General features: G+C 38.0%; 2 protein-coding genes across 2 annotated transcripts in view; one reads left to right on the plus strand and one right to left on the minus strand.

Moving 5' to 3' along the window:
* LOC126755643 (protein Wnt-5) overlaps positions 1-23,398 on the minus strand; it is a 239,053-nt gene that overhangs the window by 80,523 nt on the left and 135,132 nt on the right. Inside the window, 2 exon segments of the mRNA XM_050468356.1 lie at positions 20,990-22,095; positions 22,098-22,663. Of these exon segments, the coding sequence (XP_050324313.1) occupies positions 20,990-22,095; positions 22,098-22,663 (1,672 nt within the window).
* On the plus strand, positions 18,172-18,730 carry LOC126755672 (uncharacterized). The gene is made up of 2 exons (XM_050468405.1): positions 18,172-18,406; positions 18,515-18,730. Exons 1-2 carry the CDS (start codon positions 18,233-18,235, stop codon positions 18,689-18,691), a joined length of 351 nt encoding a protein of 116 aa, XP_050324362.1. The 5' UTR covers positions 18,172-18,232; the 3' UTR covers positions 18,692-18,730.

A 23,398-nucleotide genomic window follows, 5' to 3' on the forward strand; every position in this document is an offset into this window, starting at 1 on the left:
GATGCTCATAGCTTTTTTTCGATACTTGTATTTTGGTGCATCATCAATTTGTTCTGAGCGGACAGACGGTTAACAAAAAGTTCTGTTTGACCGCATTGAGGCGTTTGCGTGAGAACATCCGTCGAAAACGATCGGAATTGTAGAAGAACAATTCATGGATTTTACAAGATGATATCGCATCGAACCACGATTGTGACCGAATTTAAGGTTAAATACCATGGATCAACCACTGGATTCTTCATATTTGGCTCCGTGTAACTTTTTCTTGCTCTCCAAACTGAAATTACCGCTTCGTGGAACCCGTTTTCAGTTCCCTCGAAGAGATATAACAAAATTCGCTGATGAAGATGAAGGCCATCCCAAAAAGGCGCTTATGATAGGTGTTTCGAGGACTGGAAAAATCGTTGGCATAAGTGCATTACATCTGGTGGGGATTATTTTGAAGGCGATAAAATTAGTATTGATGACTATTTAAATATTTTACGTTTTATTTACAATTTCCGGGTAATTTTTTGTCACAATTATGTATCTATAAGACTTTAAGAATCGACCTATTGGAAAAGGTTGTCTAAAAACTAGTTTAAATAAAGTGGCAACGCCACAAATCCCTTATTTGTTACAACTTTGCACCGGTTTTACTTAAAGGCTGTATTTTGAAAACTTTGAAGGTATTTTAATTAAAATATCAACAAATTATTAATTTTTCAAAAACGAAAGAAAACAGGTGGCAACACTATTAATAATATTTTTTGCAGCACAGATTGCTTAAATACTTTTCATTACGTTTGCTACCATTTAAATTTTAATACCGTTTTACGCTTTTTACGATTTTCCATTTCTTTCCTTTTACAGTTAGTGCTTACTGTTACGATTTATACAAACAATGAGACCGAACAATAACCATAATTTAACCGAGTATTCTGGTAATGTAATGTCCACCGCATACTCATATATCAAATGAGCACCATTATCAGGTCCATACTTCACTGGCGGCGTAAAAGTTTTTCTCCTTCCTACAATAATTTCTCAAACCCACACACACACACATACGAACAAACACATATATGTGTATATTTAAAGTGATTTGTCACAGTCCGTGGACTTTAACTCTTAGTTTGCCACAATTTTAATGTTCAGCGGACTGTTGTTGTTGTTGTATGTGACGCAGTTCCAGCAAGAAATAACCGCGTGTTCTTATGTTTCATTTCGCTGATGTTTGCATCTTTTAACCGGGATCCCCAAACGAAGTTTCGCACATTTGTTGTTGTCAAGTCATAAAAATGTATTTTATGTTTCACAGTTAGCTTAACTTGACAATCAGTAAATAGTTTATTAGTTTTGTTTTTAGTTAGTGACTTCTGGTTTTTAATGCGAAATTAATACGTTTTATTGCTTCGGTGGCAATAAAAAATTGTAATCGCATTTTATCAAACAAGTGTGACGGTATTATTATGAAATACTGTGTGGTTTTAAATGAATGGAAATATTGTTGTTGGTTTAAAGAAAAACTAAGCAAAACTTGGAAATTACGTTTTTTGAAGAACTTAAGTTTTCTTCAAATTTGATTCAAATCGGTAATCGGATTTGAAAATATATTTAATGAAAATACAAGTATTAGTCTGGCAGACTAAAGATATTTTTAGTTGTAAATTTTGGAAGACTTGTTTACGGACTTCAGTCTATATTCAATAACTAATGCTAATATTTTTATATATCCTTATTTTTTCAGCAAAATAATTATTTTTTATATAATTAACATTATACATCTTTCTGGCCAATTTTTGATATCCTGTTCTGATGTGAACCGTTCTCCAGTGAGGGCGCTTGGCAGCGACCGGAATAAATGGTAGTCAGTAGAGGCAAGGTCTCGGCTATAAGGTGGGTGAGGCAAAACTTCACAGCCCTTTTATATAAAAATAGTTTTAAAATATAAAGGAAAACTCCCCACAAAAGCACTTCTTCAGGCACAAAGTTTGAATGACATATAATAAAAAAGAACCACAAGGACAAACTTTCCAAATTATGTTCAGAATACGTATATTGGAACACTGGAATAATAAAAATGTTTCGCCATCTCATGGCATACCACATGACACAGAAGTACTAAGAAATCTACAGGTAAAAAAATCCATATTCAGTGTTGGGATCTAACTTCGAAGCACAAATGAATGATTTAAATAACTTATGTTTCCATGTTTCACACTTCAGACATAGTGCTTTAAACAAAAAATAGTAAGACTTTTTTTTTTTTAATTTTGCACGGAAATCCATTGGTCGAAATATCTTTTATCTAAGTTGTTACGACTGTTATTGACATCTGTGCCAAATGCCACATCAAAGTACCATAATTATTATTGTTTAGCATAAGCTAGTCTTTCTGAAGAAGTAAAAATGGAAGTTCCATTACATTTTAGGTGTGGAATCAAATTTCTGACGCCGAAACGTTTAGAATGTTGGAAAAAGCCTTCGATAATAATTGTCTGTCGCGAGCAAGTGTTTTTGATTGAGACAAGTTATTCAAAGAGGGTCGAAAACGCGTTGACGGCGAACCACGACCAGGACGGCCATAAGCATCAATTGATGATCAACAGGGCAATAAAGTAAATGAACTGGTGCTTGAGAATCTATGATCAACAGATCTTACTGGCATTGTTGGAATATCGGAAGGATCAGAGAAAATCAGTTTGAAATATCATTTGGGCTTTAGAAAACTGAAAGCACGATTGGCTCCAAAATCATTAAATTTTTTTCGAAAAACCGTGTCACGTTAACGTTTATGAAACAATGTTTTCGACCAACAGGATGTCATGAAACGTACTATTACTGGCGATGAGTATTGAATCTATGCTTCCGACTCGGAAACTGACGCTCAATCGGCTGAATATCGTGGCCACGGTGAGCCGAAGCCAAAAAACCATATCAAAGCAGGTCAAAAATCTAGGTTATGTTGACAGTTTATTTCACTCCGAATTCTCTCCGACCGACCAAGCTATCAACATAGAATTCTGTTTGAGTAATATACGTTGCGAAGTTATTCATAAGTAGATAGAGGCTGGATTAAGCGTAGACAACTCTTGGTTTTTGCACTACGATAATGCATCGTCGTATACTGCATTGATTCTTCGTGAGTTTTTCGCCCAATTTTTAACAGAAATCGTACCGCAATCACCGTATTCGTCGGATTTAGTTTCGTATGTTTTCTGGTTATTCAGCAAACTCAAACGACAGCTCCGCGGAAACCGTTTTAAGTAAATTGAAGACATTAAACGTGAATCGCTATGCGCATTGTAGGCTATTCCGGAAATTGACTTTAATTACAGTTTCGAAAATTGGAGAAACGTTGGCACAGTATATTGATGTCAAGGATCATTACTGTAAGGGAGACGGATGGATTTTGATGAATAAATAAAGATATTTAAAATTATGTGCAAAGAATTATTATTTTCTGCTCATAGTAGTATTTCTCCAAATGTAATGTTGTAAGACGCTTCTATGAAAGACCTTTAATTAGTTATTGATCCTTCTTCAGCACTTAAAAGCAACTATGATCTTTAATGCTAAGTTAAATACCACAGCTGTTCAGTCAAATTCTTTACAAAATTTGTGCTGCGTACTCTTTAAAGCAATGATCTTGATGAGGAGTGTCAGTGGAAGCTTAAATTTTCTATTCGAAACCTGGGTTAGAAGTCACAAAGTTTTTCAAGCAATTTCTATTTAAAGTCAATGGCATTATAGAACATTATTTGCTTAAAAGAAACTCATCAGCTTCAGACAATAAAATTACTCGGAATGAAAAATCTCAAATCAAAAGTTTCCGGCTTCTAATATATTAACTCATATTTCAATACAAGCACGCGCTTGCTTCCAAAGTAACACCCAACTCACCCCATTTACGGCACATGGTCACTGAAATTGGATATGCAAACGCATTCAGTCGAGAAAACAGTTATTTTTCTTCGCTTGGAATATATTAAAATCAACAGGGTGCCACGTTGCCGCTCATACTGCACATAACTCAAACGCAAGTGTATTTTCAAGTATTTAATAATGCAGGCAACAAATCACAAGACATAAATAACAAAAACAACACCCACACACAACGCTTGCTTACAACATACACAAATGCGCCTACGTGTGGCAAGGCGAGTGTTGCGGGTGAGTGCACCGATAGTGTGCGGCGTTGAATCAAGGACAATCATTGTGGTGGAAACATGTCATGCGGTGAATCTCATATGCAAATATCTATTAGCCAATCAATCATTTACAGTAGCTGTTGCAACAAAAAAAAAACAGCCAACTACACCAACAGCAAACACAAGCAGTTAAACAGCGGCGGTAATGGTGAAAAATGTAATCACAGCAAAGTGCAACGAAAGCGAAGTGTACACGCATTAACATAAAATAACAAAAGCTGCAAGTGACACATTGCAATGAACGTGCAACCCTGCACCCACGACACGCTTGCGGCACGGACATAAATTTAGTAGCGAACATGGAATATCGAGGTTGCAAGAGAGCAGAAAATGTGGCACATACATACATATGTATTCTTATCTATGTGTGTTAGTGCGCTTAGTAGGTGTATGTGAATTGAGAACTTGTGGCAGCGCTTGCCAGCTGCCCGTGCTGTGTGGAGAAGGTGTCTTTAGTCCATTATTGCGGCGGCTAAAGTCAGGCCCCAAAAGCAAGTCAAGTATGCAATACCTGGAGAGCAACAACAGTAACAAAAATTTGGCGACAACAACAAAAATGCATGGAAAACAACAAAAACTCTCATTGGCCCACCGTTTTATTGCCATAAACACAAATATGGGGCTAATTATGTATGCATAGAGTTGCTGGGACCCCCCGAAAGAGTAACGCGAAACGTTGCGTGGCAGCGCCAACATGTTGCAAGTATTTCGATGGGTACATCAGTGCCAGAATGCGTTTGCATGTGTGCATATAGGCTGCCGCATGTGTGATTGACGTAGGCAGCGGGCAGCATAAACACGCTCTTGACGCCTTCACCACCGCCACCACCGCAATCAGCGCCAACTGACGTTAACTTCCTTTTCACCTCGCGCCACACTTCAAATCACTCATTCATTCATTCACTTGGCTGCTCAATTAGTCCATCACCAAATTCAACGCAGTGTACCCGCATGTGCCGACGGCGGCGCAGTGGTGCTGCATATGCGACTATCAGCGGCGCAAGGATTTGATGCAACAGTCAGCAGATGTGTGTGTGTGTGTGTACATGCGCCTATGTGCATGTGAGCGCGTTCGTGGAAGGCGCAATGCGCATGCAACAAATCCATCATTCGCGCCTCAATGATCATAAATAGCTGCCCCAAACGGTGGTGTCGTGTATGAGTCGTTGTCTGCCGTCAGCTTGTTAGACCTTCCTTGTGGTGGCCACACTGGCAACCAAACCGCGCTCTGCAATCGCATTGTTGTTGTTACATAATTTGCCTTTATTCGCTTTGATGCGAGCTATCAAAAATGAAATTTCACCGCCACCACAAACAACGCACTTACAGCATATACAGACAGCACCACATAGGGACGGCAGGCAGCCACCATTAATAGCCGCAGCGACATGCACGCATTTTGCCAAATGAAAATCGCCACAACTTGCATTGTACAAACTGTGTGCGCGGAATTATGATTCATAACAATGAAATGATGAGTGGCTGCTGTCATTGCGCTGCGGGCAGCGGAGGCAACGGTACACCTAAGCATATTAGTAGCCTTCTGCTGGCACCCGGCAAACGGCGCGGCACTCGGCTTATGGTCGGTACAATTCTTCAATTCAATTGAATTAATTTCGCGATGCCAAGCGCGTGATGAATGACCGACTGTGCCCCTCAGCAATGGGGGCGACTGACAAAAGTTCGATGAAATGGAAAATTAATAAAATAATAGAAGTGAAGAGCGACGAAATTCTCTTGTGACTACAAAGGGCAACAAATGTTCAAGTAATAGAAATTAGAGAAACAGCTAAGGTACAGATATTTTGTGACGAGGGGTGTGAAGATGGACTTGTTGGTATAAAGAGATGTCTTAAAAAAAACCTTCGAAGTGCTTCGAAAGCACTGAAGCTAAGAACTTTCTCCTCAGATGCATTTTCTTTATCACAAAATAATATAAAAAAGATCTTTACTTTCATTTTGAAAGGGCAGTTTTAATACGAGTCATATGCAATAATGGTTCCAGCTCAAAATTTTGTTCGGAGCTTATACTTCGAGAATATAGGCCAAATTTCGTTAAGATAAATTTGAAAAAAAAAAATCATAAGAGAAGCGGCGGAAATGACGAACTTGATTTTGATCGGTCGGTTTGTATGCCACCTATATTCTATTGTGGTCGGACATCGGGGGTTCCGACAAATGGGCAACTTCTAGATGAGAAAAAGACCTAAACAAAACTTCAAGTTGATTTCTCACATACAGAGGGACTAGTTCGCGTATATACAGACAGGCGAATAGATGACCATGACTAAACTGAACTGAGTCAGCTGATCATTGAAGCTAATCTCTGGCATTTTCTTCTGGGTGTTACAAACTTTAACGGAAACTTAGTATACCGTGTTCAGGATATAAAAAGAAAAACAAACACTTCATCATTATCACCCAGATTTCAGTCATGGATTTCATACTTTCTCCGACTACTTTTCATCGTGCTTCATGACATAGCAATGTAAAGTAAATGCACCTCCTCCTAAAAGGTCGAAACAAAGAAGGTTATTGCTTGCACCTAAGCAACCTTGAAAATCTTCACTTTGGATCAGCTTTCGCTAGAATCTCAGTTATCTAGCATATCCGATCTCTTAATATGCGGCATATATTTTTTCTGTACTTCACGCAAGGTGAGACTCCTAGTTGTATAGAAGTCATATTTCTTTTTAGAACCAGACATTAAAAAAAAAAATATATATTTGCATCAACTTTTGCTTTCAAGCAAACTTTTGTCAATCCACTCACAACTACCTTGTACATTTGCAACATTGTTGGTTAATTCGCAGCCGCGCATGAGCACAGGCATTGTTCGTTGTCTCTTAATACCCCAAGGCAATAGGTGCACTGCATTCACAATTGATAGTTATTTCTGCATACAATTACATACTCGTGCATACACGTACTCAGTGGCAAGTTCATGTGGCGCCTAATATGCAACCGCTTTTATGCATGCAGTCTGTCCTAGTGAAGGTGCTCGGCAGTCATTGCATTGTTTGCGGGAGATTTATTTACGCTTTGTTTGCCGCTCATATTTGGTGTGCAGTAGTTGCCATCTGTTTGGCATACAAATGCCGATTTTTGCATAAATATGTTTGTGCAACACAATGTTGTTGTTTGGACATTTGTTCAATTACCCACGTGCGTTTTATGGCTTTATGATTTTCGAAAGTGGAAATCGGTAGACACGTAGCCAGTAACTGGACTATTTCTTTTTAAGCTTTTGCATGCATTTAAATTGACTTGCAATGCTTTGGCAGCTAATGAATATGCAAATGTTTCATAGATGTGGTACAAGGCACTGTTTCGACAGGAATATGGCAATAGAGATTAATATTTTAATTATGGAATTTTAAATACTTCTCTTGGTGCTGAAATATGATAAGTTTTTCTCTAAACTTCAAAAAGTATTAGCATGAATGGGCTACAAGTTAGAGGCATCATTTTATTAGTACATCTACTTTTTTAAATAATAAATCTACACTCACGCTAAGTCCTCGTGTGTTGATTACTCCTCTGATCTATGATGAAATTCAAAAATTGTTCCCCTTTGATAAAATTAAAACGCTTAACAATATTTTGAAGTTGGTAAAGAAGCATCGAAATGAAGTATTTAAACAACTAATTTCTTCGAATGCGAAATCATACAAAAAAGAGAGAAAGTCTCCCTAAGTAATGATCTATCTTAATCATCATCTATAAAGCTGTTTTCCAGAAAATTTCATTTTCTCGACTCTCCCGTCCATGCCTTTGCACAATATAGCAGGACGTGAATAATGAGTGACTTATACGAGTTTGGTTTTTGTTCGTCGACAGAGAACTAACATTGTTGTTGCTGTTAGTGCTGGTTCCAAGATAGACGAAACGACGGAACCACAGTACGGCAGAGGTTTTAGATCAGCCTCGAATTCTACCGAGGTGGAAAAGATGTTCCTTCCAACTAACCAATTGGAACCAAAAAATACGTGCAAAAAGCATTTATCATTTGGGAATCTGATCAACGCATTGTATAGATCTATGTGCACACTCACACAAAAGCACCGTGAGGTTAGGCCGTCACCGGTAGATACTCACGTAAATCACAACGATTGTTGTCAACAGTGACGTGAGAGCCAAGTCTCGAGTGCGACGACTGCTCTCATTTACTAAAAGGCTCATTTGCATCGCTTCCTTATTCATTCTGGAGAAAACAGATCAATATCAAGGCTGAAAGAACAGCCTCTAAGACCAGAAGTCGTAAGCCGCTTGTGCCATATGTAAAACAATCGTTTCTGGCCACTCCCAAGTGAATGGCGATCAGAGAACTCTCCTCACTTCCGTGAACTTCTAAACATGAGTACATATTCCGGCCTACAGCGCTTTCACATAATATACATAGGTATATTTCAAAAGCAGACAAGTGAACCCACGATACTTAAGATGTAATATTATACTTCATTAATTCTACATGTCGAAGTGTCAAAAGAAAGCTTTTTTCTAATAAATAAAAAATAAACACATGAACATTCATAAGGAAACTAACTAAGCACCTGTGACTTCGGCTATCTTAAATACATATGCAAGGCATTCATTCCCTTAAAAATTCCAACACATTTGGCACTACGAGTCGTATCATATAATTTATAGCCATCAAAAGTTAAATAAAAAGTGAAGTATAACTCTGACTTTCAGCCACACTCACACCAAACACCCTACTATGTATGTATGTGATGCCAGCGGCATGCTTTGGCTAATTGCTTTCGAAAATACTCAAATTATCACAAATGGACTACGAGCGGTTGAACTAATTTCCATTTTAATTGTAATAGAGTACAAAATTACACTCAAGTTATGCGAACGCAATTTGAATAATGAATTCTTACAATGTAGAAAACAGATTATAATGAAAAGAAGTTCACGTTATCACAAAGTAAAACAAAAAAGTATGAAAAAACAAATTGGAAAAGGAAAATATTAATTAAAGGAAGATGCCACTTGCAGGTGTAAATCTTTTATCATCACAGCCATCAGGCTGGCTACATTAGAACCCTTGGCTAATGGTGACTAATTTAATGGCAGAAATCACGGAGAGAACAAAGAACAATTTACACTTGCGAAAATGCGTAAGTATGTTTACTAGGGTGGTCGAATATATTATTAAAATTATTATGTTTTAGTTACATGTTATTTGTGGGAATCAAACGTTGGTTGTGAAAGCTTATACGGGTGTCATAAATAGTTTAGGCTTATAAAAATTTAAAGATATTGTGACTTTTTTAAAGGATTATCTTTTACAGACTTTCATTGAAAGATAGCTGTCAAACCAGCTGTCATTCTTAGTTCATATTATCGACTTTTCTGTTAAGAACTTTAGGAAATTTTGGAAATTTGGTTTCAAAAAATATCCTATTCGAAGACCTTATTTGTGTTAATATTTTTGACCGTCAAATAATTTTCGCTGCTGGAAGGTATATTTAGCTTTTAAATAGCAATCAGAAAAGTATCCATTTGGTGCTGAAGATACGCTCTATGCTACTGTGACAAACAGGTATTTGCTGCCTAAGGCATTAATCGTCTCTTTATAAGTGAGACAGCCGCCTTTGTCTGCGTACAGCGGCGCTAAATTAAAAGAACCGGATGCTTCAAGTTGTACACGATATTTTCCCAACATTTTCTAACCACCCTAGAGTATACTCCGCCTTACGCGCCATTGAAATATGTAATACATTTTACCTTGTCCTCGTAATTAGGTGATTTGCATGCATACGCCCGTGCGGCAAATGGCCAACGAGTGAGCGGTGTGCCACAAATAAATGCGGCACAATGTCGAGCCATATAAGGTGAAGAAAAAGTAGAAATAAGAACCAAAAAAATATATATTTAAGGGCATTAAATGCGGACAGCAGAGATGCTTGGAGCAAATATTTAATTGAAAAAGCAAGTCAAAGGCAAAAGAAAATGAAATTGCGAAATGGGAATTACAAAGCGCTGAAGAAACGCACATACACACATAGAAAGCAAATGCGTTAACTCGCCTCACTGGGCAATTGGATACACCAACACCAACTAATTGGCTGGCGGTCAGGTAGATCTAGTGCTACACGCTGCAACAGATAAGTGCTGTGCGTGCGACGTGGCAAGGCAACGTGACAGCCAGCAGTCACAGTAAGAGCAAAAAATTTATGGAAAAACTCTGAAATCTCAACTATGAATATTAAATACGCCACTTTGTGGTTAATTGCAAGGAAAAAACGGCGTGTAAGAAGTGCAAATGCAACGGCAACGCAACAACAGTGACGGCCGAAAGTGAAGTAGATGCAGGCGAAAGCCAGCGCAAAGATAACGTTGATGATCTCGACTAAGCGCACACGAACAACTGCGGGGAAAATAATCGCAAAAAAGTTATTGCGAACAAATAGAAAAGGGAGAAAACTGAAATTGAAATGCTCATAGCCAAGTTTTGTGGTCAACGATGTTAGCATAATTTATGCGCTGGCGGATATCATTGCCACAGAGACGCTGCAGAGCCACAAATAAACAAACAAACATTCGTCCTGGCTGAATGAAAGCCACCAAGTCAGTCAGTCAGCCAGTCAGCAAGTCAGAGCTGGTCAAATAACCAACCGAACAGTTAGTTAGTTAGTTCGTTAGTGAGCGTGTTAGTGCACAGCCGTCAGCGTTGGACTGAATGACGCGAGGGAAAACAAATTACAGCGAGCAAATACTAAGAGAGAAGGCAGCGACAGCAGCAGCTAAGGATAAACAAGTAAGCTGAGCTTTGTATGTGTGGCTGATGTATAGCAAATGAGCGTATAGCGTAACAACAAAAACAATAATGAAAGCAAACGAAAGAAATGCAAATGGGACGTAAATTGCTGCTGCAACATAACCTAAATGGCGTCATTTAAAAAATTCTCGGTAACGCAATGAAAACAGGAAGGAAAGGGTGCAGCAATGCAAAAAACACAAACAATAACAAAAACAAAACACTTTGAATAAACTTGGAAATCGCAATGAAAAAATGCCAAGTGAAAGAAAAATGTGAAAGTGGTAAAGAAAAGTACAAATATAAACAAGAGCAACGGAAGGAAATGATATGAAAAGCTCTGAAAATAAATAGAATGTGAAAAAGTGGAGCGTTGGGGAAAAAATTAAGTAACAGCAATTAAAAGTGTGTTGACGAAGTAGGGAAAATTGTGAAGTGAAAATAAGACTATTTTATAGAGCGAAATTTCGTAACTTGCAAGAGTCACCGGAAAATAGTTTTAGGAGATTAAGCTAGCAACGGCTGATTTGTTTTTGTACTTTGGAACGTCATTCCGACAAATTAGCTACATAACCAGGTTCACTAGTCCCCCTTTGGGGCAGAGCTGTAGTACTGTAGTACCAGAATTTTAACTGTGAAACGCCTTTCAAATGTTTCGAAACATTTGCTTTGGGTCACGCATGGCCTGGGATAGCTGGTGCCTTCAGCATACCTGAAACATGAAAGTGGCTGTAGGGGTCTCAGATTATCCCATGACAGTGGGGCCTACGTGACCGATCAAAGCCTGAAATTCTGCTAATTTTCCCAAATTATGCTTTATGCTAAAAAAGCCCCAACTGGTGAGTGCTATAACCGGTAGAATATGTTTGTTAAAATTTCTTTGAAACATTATTTTTCAAGGAAAACCAGTTCTTTTATGGTACATGAATTTGGCTGCGATAAGTTAGACTTCCAAACACACACCAGAGTAGGATGAGCAAATATAATAAATTTTCTTTTTTTAATTTACTTTTTGCAAGTTGTCCGCATTTTCTGAAACGATGATCCCACAGTTTCCGCTGAATAATTTTTCTTACTCAAATTCTGGATTTGTTAGACCTCCAAAACTACCCTAGCAAAGTCTCATATTATTCTGTGCCACAAACTCAAGAACTATCAGTCTGTAACTTGGTGGAGCATGGTTATACAAAACTTTTTTTCTTTTATTCTCCTAATATGTTTGGGGTCATTTTCCCTACATCTTTGCCTATTCTACGGATTTCGCAATAAATGTTTTTAATTTTTCAGCAATTCATTTGCCAAAAATAATATTCAGGCTTTCAAGCAAATAATGGAGAGTCGAAAAAGTATTTTCGTATTTCTAATCAAACTTCAACTAATTTTTTTTATTTTTATAATGAACTTTAATGAACCAAATATGTAGCATTTTTGTCGATCTCTTTTTGCCATTTTTCCACTAGAGACAAGTAATTTTCATAGGTTTCTCTTGAAGTCAACTTTACTCCATTAAGGGAGTTCTGAATTGACCGAAACAAATGGTACATAGTCCCATGGTCCAAGGTCGGGGCTATATGGTAGGTGCATCAAAACTACCCAGCCATGCTCTCCCATTTTTTGCCGAGTCATCAAAGATGTGTGTACATAGTCTAACGTTGTCCTGATGGAAGACGAAGCCCTTTCTCTCGATCAGTTCTGGCCGTTTTTTACGATTGCTTGCTTCAATCTCGTCAGTTGTTGACAGTAAAATGTAGAATCAAACGTTCGACTAGTCTGGAGCAGCTCATAGTGGATGATTCCCTTCCAATCCCACCGAACACTCAACATAACCTTTCGAGGCGTCAATCTTGGCTTTGCGACCATTTGCTGAACTCTACCACGCTTGGACTTTGTTTTTTTTCGCACATTATTGTCGTATTTGATCCACTTTAGTCTCCTGTTACCATTCGCTTCAGAAATGGTTTGATTTCATTTCGTTTCAGCAAAGCATCGCAGATGTTAATTCGGTCCATTAAATTTTTCACAGACAATTCATGAACTTGTAGTACCCACACATTAAGCTTCTTTTTGTAGCGATGTCACGGCTGCTTATGTGACGGTCCTAGTTAGTCTTTTCCATAATTTCATCGACTTTTTCAACGATAAACTTAACAAATTTCATTGGCGGCTTGCATGGCATTCTTCCCTTTTTTATCCAAAAATTTCAAAATATAGCGAACTTCTACATTATTTTGACTCATTTTTGAACAGCTGTAACTTACTTTCAAGTTGACCGAATTTAACTCTTTTTTTTTTGGTTAAATGAAGTTTAAAATCTCACTTTTCCAACACTATATGGTATGACACAACATGATTTGTAGCACTGGAGACATACGACTGCAACGACACCTAATGACAAAATACGAAAAGACCACCCAATATATGCTTTGGTTATCTGAGAATGCTGCAGGGATTCATACCTTCATCTTTAAAATTTTTTCTACTCCCTCTGAATGGAAGTTTTGGATACTCGCCATATGAGTTCCTAGCTTTAATAGAACACATACCTCTAATATGATGCTAACTATTGCATCAACTAAAATGAAGCTTTGACAATTCTTATCTTTGCATCTTCTTCTCAAAGAAAAAAGCTTTTTCAACAACCCACAGCTAACAGTGAGTTGAAAAGTCCAATGGTAGACAGAGTTCACACGAACGCATGTTCAAGATGTGCCTAAGATCTCACACAAAAGTTAAACACTGCTCAGACATATGTGCTTTTTGACTGCAACAGCTGCTCCGTGGTTGATTATTTTGCGCGACCTACATGTGTAAAACGGAACTGAGCTGCATTGAAATGCTCATGCAATTTCAGATAAGATCGCTGCCAGATATGCCAGCGCCAATGTATGCAAGTGTGCATGTTAATGCCGACTCACGTGCAATTCAAGCAGCACAAAAGTGTTTGCATGAAAAGCGTGTGCCCCATGTGGCATGTGCAGTAAGCATTGAAGGACACTGAGGAAAGCATGATTTTGTAGGAAAAAATCTTCAAGTCTTATGTGTGTGTGGTAGTGAGTTGAAAAATAAACAAGAACAAAACAAGGCAAAACATAATGCAACAAATATCAGTAAGGAGCGAAGCTGGAAAACGCACACAAATGAATAACATAATCTACATATGAACGTTGGAATGGACGTTGATGGGTGCTGCTAAAAGTAGAGCAAGCGCATGCGCCACGAAGTAGGCAATACGAAAAGGAAGTAAACTTGAATAGAATATCATATGTATATTTCGCTTTGAACGTATGCAGACACATGATAGACGCATACTTAAGTATTTAATATATGTAGGGTTCCCCATACTTTCGGGATCCTGGAGTCACATACCGGAAATAGCGGTATTTTTGAGGACATCAAAATATAGAAACTGTTACTTTGTTATTTTGTTTTTAAGGCAGCACATCAGTACCAGTCCCGAATTTCTAAGTAGTATTTTCGGGATTAATATTTCGGGATCCCGAAAATACACTTAGTATACACAATTTCGAAAATGTACTCTAAATGTGCATACATGTACCTATTTATTCACTTACACGTGGTTGGATTGGTTAAGTTCTAAATATTTAAAAAACTGTACATACATATGTACATACATAGTATATACATATGTACATACATATGTACATATGTATATGTGTGTACATAGTACATATTATCGGGAGCTTAATATAGCATACCAAAAACATTGAGACTTTCATCGGGGTTTTTCCTGTGCAATAGTGTCATTTTTGGTTTTCTTTTAATACAGTCTAAGAGTTTCAGCACAATAACCGAATTTCCGAAAGTTCAAAAAATATTTTCGGGATTCTTATATCGGGATTCCGAAAATGCACTTAATGTTTATAATTTCCAATATTTGTGTAAAATGCTTATGCAATATATACATAAGCAGCAAACTGAAATATTAAATATTGCCTAAACTTTAATTTCGGGAGATTCAAATAGCATCCATGAAAAAAAAATTTTGCATCGGGATTTTCAGGACATATGTATAGTGCTGTTATTATTAATCTTTCAAAGTAAGCAAATCAGAGCAAGTCTCGAAGTCCCGAAATTTCAAATGCTACTTTCGGGATTCATATTTCGGGACCCCGAAAATACACTTAGTGGTAACAATACCATACATGTTTCGTTAATGTTTACGCATGTACATATTTGTACGTGTTGCAAGTTAAACTCATATACGTGAACGTTGCCGCTTATCACTGCACTCTGTTTCGGCATTATTTGATTTTTTATGCAAAGCAAAAGGCTGCGTTGCAGCTGCGACGATTGCAACATTATCACGTGGCGTAGCGAAAAAGTGAAAATGCATGCCACTGCGGCACGCAAAGCACATGTGATGAATAAACAAATTTACACGGGCCTACCTGCACATACAAACTCATATGCGTATATAATATATGTATATATTTGTATGAGTGTCAATGTAGGCATGTATGCATGTACATGTGCCTGGTTGTAGCATCAAAAGCGGATATCCTTTCTACAGCCGTCATTGAAATGCTTCCGCTGCTATGCTTCACCTCGCTTCACTTCACCCATACATGCAACCACTAGCACTTCTGCTTCATTTCCGCCGCAAACGCCGCATACGAACTTTTGTAGTTTTTCCTGCACCGCAACACCTACAAACACATGCACACACACACACACGCAAACACAAAACCACCTACCCACCAGGTCGCCCTCTCTGCGCTTCCTTTGTTTGCATTTTTATGTTGTTTGCCACATATTTTATTTGAGGCGTGTTGCAGCTGTGCACACTCGTCCGTCCGTTGTGGCGCAACTATCACGCCGCAACGTTGCCTTTCATACATAGATATGTTTGCGTTGTTGCGGGTTTTTCTCTTTACTTTCTGGTGCAGTGAATTATGAAAATACGCTTGTGCAAAGCGAAGACTAAACTGTAGCTCAGCTCCTTCTTGCATGAATTCAAAAATTTTCTTGCACACATACACACACACACACGCAATGGCAGCGCTTTGTTTTCTTTGTTTAGCTGCAAGTAAAAGTAAATCTGTGCACTTTCCTGCCACCATTTTACGCTCGAACCACGCTTGCCACCTCACGCTGCAGCTAGCTATACATCTGCAAGCTTGCGCCTCATACCCACATTGTTTATGTTGGTTTATAAAATATCCACTTTGACGGTTTTTAATGTAATAAAACTAAAAGTAATTTCATTTTTTGAAATAATTTTGTTTTCTTCACTGGCGTCTTCCTTTGCCGCATAGCTGCACTCCCTCGCATTCATACAAGTGCGGGTATTTGTATACTCGTATGTATGTATGTATGTACAAAACTGTATATGTGTTGGCATCTTGTGCTTTTTCGGTTAGTCGCCTAGCGGCATTCAGGTTGCAGGTTGCAGAATGTTTTTCTGATAAATTTTCGGTTTGCTTTATGCATTCTGCTAGCTGGCTGGCTGCCTGACTGCTTAGCTGCTGCATTTGTTGGCCGCAGGTGCCCGAGTCGGCGAAGCTGCCGCAGCAGCAGCTTCTTTCTATTCATATGAAAATACTGCGCTTTCTTTAATGGCTTGTAACCTTAACCTGTCTGGCGGCTTTGTGCGCCTTTTGGCTCGCTTTGCTTTTGGCCTTTTCTGCTTTTTATTCTTCAAATTTTTCGTGCATTTGTCGGTGTGCTTATTTCATTCCTCTTCGGCTTTTGGGTATTATAAAGTTGAATCTAAATTAAATTTCAGAATTTTTCAGTTAACTGCAATTGGCCATAAAAGCTTTTAAGCTTGAATAGTGATATAAATTCTCATGGAGAGATTATTATGCCGTATCTTTCTTCTACTTTTAGTTGCTCCGGTAGCGACTTAGTGTCATAATATAGCAAGTTTGCTCTGAGGCAATTGAAATATATGTCAATTTGTCTGCGAAGAGAAGAGGTGATTCATTGCACACTTCAAAATACTTAGATTACCAGGTCACTGGACCTACCCTCGCTGTCTCTTCTCTGCTCACATACCTTTGAGCGAGGCATGAAAGGGTAGAACTCGCTGGAAGAGAGGAGCGGTGATTGCGGGGAGAGTTGGTGGAGAAGTATACTGTCGGCAATTTTCTTTCAGCTCCAGTTTTAAGCTTCTTGACCGTCTTCCAAGTGGAGGTGGCTACCATAAAAGTAACAAAACTAATGAAAGGATGTCTAAGCATCGAGTTATTTCATAATTAGACTGGTTTGGGTGCCTGGCCAGAACGGTATTGCAGGAAATTTTAAAGCTGATGAGCTCAATAACACTCACTACTGGACAGTTGGGCCGCAGACCAAATCAGAAAGCGCTGATCGACTACCAATAGCTCTGCAGTCGCAAGGTCCATCTGGCCCTAAGTAAATCGCAGGAGGTGCATGGAGCCTTTCAGTGGTTGTATCAGTTCTGACTGGACACTGAACGGTCGAGATTCAGGAAGTAGTATTGAATATCTTTCCGGGTGCCAACTGTAAAGAATAATCTCAAAACTTCCACCTCGAAATACAAATAAAAACCCTTAGTAGATTTGTGATAGGTTCAAGGGGTTTATGCCGATATCTGATATCCAACTAAAGGCGTGCTTGTAATTCAAATGAAAGCCAAAAAAATTTTAAAAGAAAATATTTCAAACACTAAGAGATGATTTCAGGAGCCTTTCAAAGGATGTAAAATATTTTAACCAATCGTTTCAACTACTCTTCTTAATAATTATGCTTCAGGGTCAAACACTAAATTTCGAAGAACAACAGAAATGGCAATTAAATCGTAATTTCCTCAAATTGGCAAATGTTATCTACGCTTAAAATAACTAAATAAAGAGATAGATAGATAAGTCTAGCATTTGCAATGGTTAATCAATATGATATGTAATAATCTATAGATAGTAGTTCCGTGTAAATTTCTTCCAGCACTTCAAAGGGGTGATAAGATGAAAGTACTTCTTAGTTGTCTGTCCACAGCCGTCAAATCAATAATAATCAATCAATAAATTTTAAAAATTTGTTATTTTCGACATGCCATAAAACATTAGAAAATCTAATAACAGCACTGATAAACTATTTTCACTTATTAAATTGTATCTATCAGTGCTTAATATAATTCTTAGAAATATTACGTTTGATAAGGAATAATTATCAAAGCTTACTAAAAGTATATAAAGCAAAGACATTTCGGTTAAAATCAACAGTTGCCATTGTCTATTTATGCGATTAGCTGAAATCAAATAGCAAAGTTAAAAAACTATTAATCAAAATGAAAGTTCTTGTGCAAGTTTGCGTGCTCTTGGCTTTGGTCGCAGTCGCTTATTCCGCGAGCTCAACCTGGGGTGTACACAATGTTACCGATAGCGTAATTATCAACAAACGAGTAACCTATCCAGCTATACGTAATGTTGTGCAGACTTTCTACTTCGATATTCCAGAGTCGGTAAGTTACAAAAGAAACCTCCTGCTTCAGGACTCAGTCAAGTTTTTATTGCCATTCGAATTAGATTTTCCATTGTTACGCTAATTAATCAATACTTTTTATTTGCAGTATCAGAGCAACAACAAAGTAATTAGCGCCATTTACTTGCAAGACCAATTCCAGAACAGTTCAGGTCCCACTAATACTTTGGTGTATGGTGGACCCGGTTGGACTTACGCTTCTATACAAATGAGAACTCAAACCGGTCTTGGTTTAAATGTGACATATGTTGTTTATGGCAAATAAATCAACAAATAAATATAATAACAAATTTAAAAAAATGAATGTACACTTACTATTTATTATTTTACTCGCTGGGAGCGCTGTGATCGAAATATTAAAAAATGTGTGGGAAACGCATACATTGTTATGCGAAAATATAGAACGAAGCTTTTTTTGCAAAATTTTGCACTAGATGACCAATAAAGAACCATCATTTCTATATATACAGATATGGTTTATCAAAAGTAATTAAATTAAAAAATGTTTGAATACGTAATCATTTATAAATAGAAATTCTATTCAGATTTCTTCCGGCACTTCAAATGTGTGATAGGGAAAAAAGTACCATTAGAGGCTTATCCACAGCACCGCCAAATCAATAATTAAATTTTAAAATTTTATTATTTGCAATATGTCATAAAAGATTATAAATTCCAATTTCAATACTCATTTCACCTATCATGTTTAGTCGATTTTTTAGAAATATCACGTTTGATAAGAAGTAATTATCGAGACTTTCTAAAAGTATATAAGGCAAAGAAATTTTGGACAAAATCAACAGTAACCATTAGCCATTCATGGAATTGGTGTATTAGCGGATATTATATAGCTAAGATTGAAATTATTAATTAAAATGAAAGTTATTGTGCAAGTTTGTGTGCTCTTGGCCATCGCCGCAGTCGCTTATTCCGCGAGCTCGACCTGGGGTGTGCGCAGCGTTAACGATACCATAATTATCAATAAACGTGTGACCTATCCAGCTGTACGAAATGCTGTGCAGACAATCTATTTCGATATTCCAGAGTCGGTAAGTTACCTTAGAATTGGTCTCAGTAAAGTTTTTATGGTCATTCGAACCATTCTTGAGATGATCTATTGTGAGAGTAATTATACAAAAATTTATATTTGCTTTTCAAACTTGCAGAATCAGAGCAACAGCAAAGTGATTAGCGCCATTTACTTGCAAGACCAATTCCAGAACAGTTCAGGTCCAACTAATACTTTGTTGTATGGTGGGCCCGGTTGGACTTACGCTTCCATACAAATGAGAACTCTAACGGGCATTGGCTTGAATGTGACATATGTTGTTTATGGCAATTAAATAAATAAATAATATAACTAAATGGTTAAAGTAAGGTGTAAAATATTTTTACTCGCTAGGTGCTGGCGGTTTTTTTGTTATACGAAGTAATGGAAAACGTTTTTTGTAGCAAAATTTTGCGCAAGGCGATCAACAAGGATTGGTCATTTATTATCTAAGATATCGAATTGGTTTAGATGGGATCGAATCGTGACCGATAGCATAATCGTGGTCGGGTAATAAAATTTTAAATACCTCAAACAAGTTGCTACAGAGTATATTAGTTATACTAATCCAGATAGATAGAGTTATATATACATATACTAGCTAATCCAGCCACGCGTTGCTGTGGTTTTGATTTTATACTATTATTCATATAATAAACTATTTAATACAGTGAAAATTCTATTTACGAATAAAGGCGAAAACGTTTTTGCCGATATGGGAATCCAAGGGATTGTACTTGAGGATTAATTTTGAATATGTATATACATATAAATTTCATTGACAAAAATAACGAGTTTAAGGCTGCTTTCTCAATGTCTGGTTACCAGCCTTCCTGTCCAGTCAATAGAGTAGTCCGCTTAGTATAATTTTACTTTATAAACATCAAAAAACTGTGGGGCCGGCCAATGTGCATTGTTAATGGAGGTGTGCGCTTAATAGAGTGTCCATTTAGTAGAGCTGTCACTGTATTTTTTATTAATGGATTGTTTTTACTATCTTCTAAGTTGGTTCAAACTGGATACAGTGTGCTAAATTTTGCTAAAAGTTGTTCAGTAGTTTAGGAGTCCATCGCGGACAAACGACGTGACAAGTAATTATATAAAGATTATTAAAACGATATAATGAGTTTAATTCCGACTGACTGTCTGTCCGTTCAACCTACCGTCAGATCCGTGCAAGCGATACCTTTAGTAAAAATTAAGGTATTTCAGATTGGCGATAAATCCTAAATCACTCAAGCTATACAAGTATTAACGAAACGTGATCGTCCTTAGTGATTAAATGATCTATATTCTATTGATAGATACCAAATACGCTTTTAACAATTTCGTCGATTAATTAAAATTAAATTAAAAATATTTGATATAGATTTTTTCCAACATCTGAAAATATGCTGCTGCCTTTAGCTTTGAAAGTTGCAAGAGTATAAATTGTCAGGTTGCAACCGTACTTAGCTACTCCTTACTCTCAAATATCACTATGAAAAAGACATGACTTTTTGAGCTAACCCTTACCTGTATAGCCGCTCTCGCACCGCGACTTATTGCCGGCATAACACTCGTATGCAGTACGCACTGTTTCTTCTGGCCATAAGTCATGCCGTCAACTTGATAACAGTTATCTGGATTCAAATCGATTGGTTCTGAATAGGCCGGTACCGTTGGACTTGGAGTGCTACCATTTATCGCTGGCATGCTTGATTGATCGGCAGCAATATCGCGTGCGCCCGTTATCACGGTATCACGCTCGAAATAGCTCGTACTGTATTTAGCAGCGAATTTATCATTATTACCGGCGCGACGACCTTGCTGACCGCCACCTATATTGCGGCGTTTATGATGCGAACGTTTGGAACGTGAAAGCTCTTGCAATTCACCTTCGTCGACACGAATTGTTGGTAACGTCGTCGTTTCTGTACTTTCGTTGTAGTGTATCTTGAAGGAATCGGGTATTTCAATGGAAACGGCAAAACGTTTTGTATTATTCAGGGTCTGTATGTAGGGCTCATAGTGTGGTCTTAAATATTCACGCTGTTCGCGTAGCAATTGTTCGCGATGACGCTGCCGTTGTTGCTCTTCGCGTTTACGTTGGCGTATGCATTTTGGTGAATCTGGATTGCGTATGCACAACGGCTTTTTGGTTGGTCGTCGGGGTGTAGTGCTAGTCATAGGTGTTGTTGTTTCCGGTGTGGTCGGTGTAGTGACAGCAACAGTTTGTGCCACACCAGCTGCGGTCTTATCGGCATTGCGACCTCGCGCATCACCACCACTTGTATCATTCTTAATCGTTTGATCATTCAACAATAAGACTTGTGGCACAATAGTGATCTTGTCACGCGCATTCATGCCCGCTTGTGAGAGAAACACAGACATGCCGCCGTCGTCTTCATCATCGTTGTGATAATAGCCACCAAAAGGTTGGCCGCCAGGCAATTTCGCACCGCTCGGGAAGGCCGATTTACGTGTAGGTGGTGTGACGGGCGCTGAGTACTGAAAGATCGAGCGAAAAGGACGCGCAGTTGTTGTTGTTGTCGCTAAAACTGGTGTTTGGCGATCTTTTTGTAGACTTGGAAACACAACGAATTTCGATTGGAAATTACTATCGTGTTTCGTTAAATTTGTAAGAATAAAATATGCTTCTTTAGATCATCAATATTCGAAGCGAACTCCGGTGTGGCCGGTGTTGTGGGCCGTCTTGTGGTCGTCGTCGTTGTTGTGCCACGTGTTGTGGTGCCTACCAGGCGCTGTGTAGCCATAAGTGTACGCGGATCTGGTGAGGCGTTCTTTAACGCCATCGGCACTATGAACTTTCGATCTTCATCTGTTAAACTTGTGGGCAAACCATTCTCATCGGTATCCTCATCAAGTAAAATAATTTGTTTTTGATCCATTTCTTCTTGTATGGGATGGCGTCGTCGTTGCGCCATAACAATACCACCACCGCCATAATGTGTATTACTGCTCGTGCTCGCTGCGGTATTCGGTATTTTTTTGGTTAAATCGGCTTTGACGAAACCCGTCGCTGAGTCACGCAAATCGACGGGCTTTATGAATGTACCCAATTTTCGTAAACCCTCTTGATGCATGAGCGCCTGCTCATCTTTGGTTATATTGAGAGGAACACTGCTATTGGCCAGCACCTCTACTTCGTTACTGAATTCGATGAACGGTGATTTCACGCCGAGACAACTGGAAAGAGATGAATAGAAGAGGATATGAATTAATCAGGAAACGAAAAATCGGCGTATAGAGATATTTAATTTTCGAAGAAAGTGGACATTTAATAAAATTAATAGTTTCTTTCAGCACTAAAAATTATTTTAAGAAAAAATTCTTTATTTTTATATAAATCAATTAAAGTCAAAAATCTCGTAAAAGTTTTCTCTTAAAATTGTGGAAAAATATTTTCGCCATAAATATCAAAGTCTGAGATCCATTTCAACGAATTGCTTTGAGATTTCCTCGTGTAAGACCTCAAGCATTCCGCTGTGGGAAAAGTCAAAGTTTACACTTTTATATAAAAATATTTTGTAGAAATGTTCATCATGACCAGGCGAACCTAGATGCTTTCCTCTGCATACACTTTCCAAATGGAATTTTTCATGACTATATATTATACATATATATAAGACGGGTCTTTATCTTTATCTGCATACGTAAGACACTATTCTTTTGCCGTTAAAGAAATTTTTCAAATAAAAAGTACTTCTTACCACTCATATAATTCCACGACCTCTGTCACCAAAGCCAACCCAAAATGCAGTGAAAAATTGACATCTAAAATGCAGTGACAGGGCCAATAGTCGAACAAGCAAACGACAGACAATACATGCACTCTTACAAATTTACATATGTGTGTACGAATGTGCGCCGATTATGAACCGAACAATCAATTGACAAAGCGACCAGCGAGAAAAAAGCTGG

The sequence above is a fragment of the Bactrocera neohumeralis genome, chromosome 4 (genome assembly GCF_024586455.1).
Source record: "Bactrocera neohumeralis isolate Rockhampton chromosome 4, APGP_CSIRO_Bneo_wtdbg2-racon-allhic-juicebox.fasta_v2, whole genome shotgun sequence".
NCBI lineage: Eukaryota > Metazoa > Arthropoda > Insecta > Diptera > Tephritidae > Bactrocera > Bactrocera neohumeralis.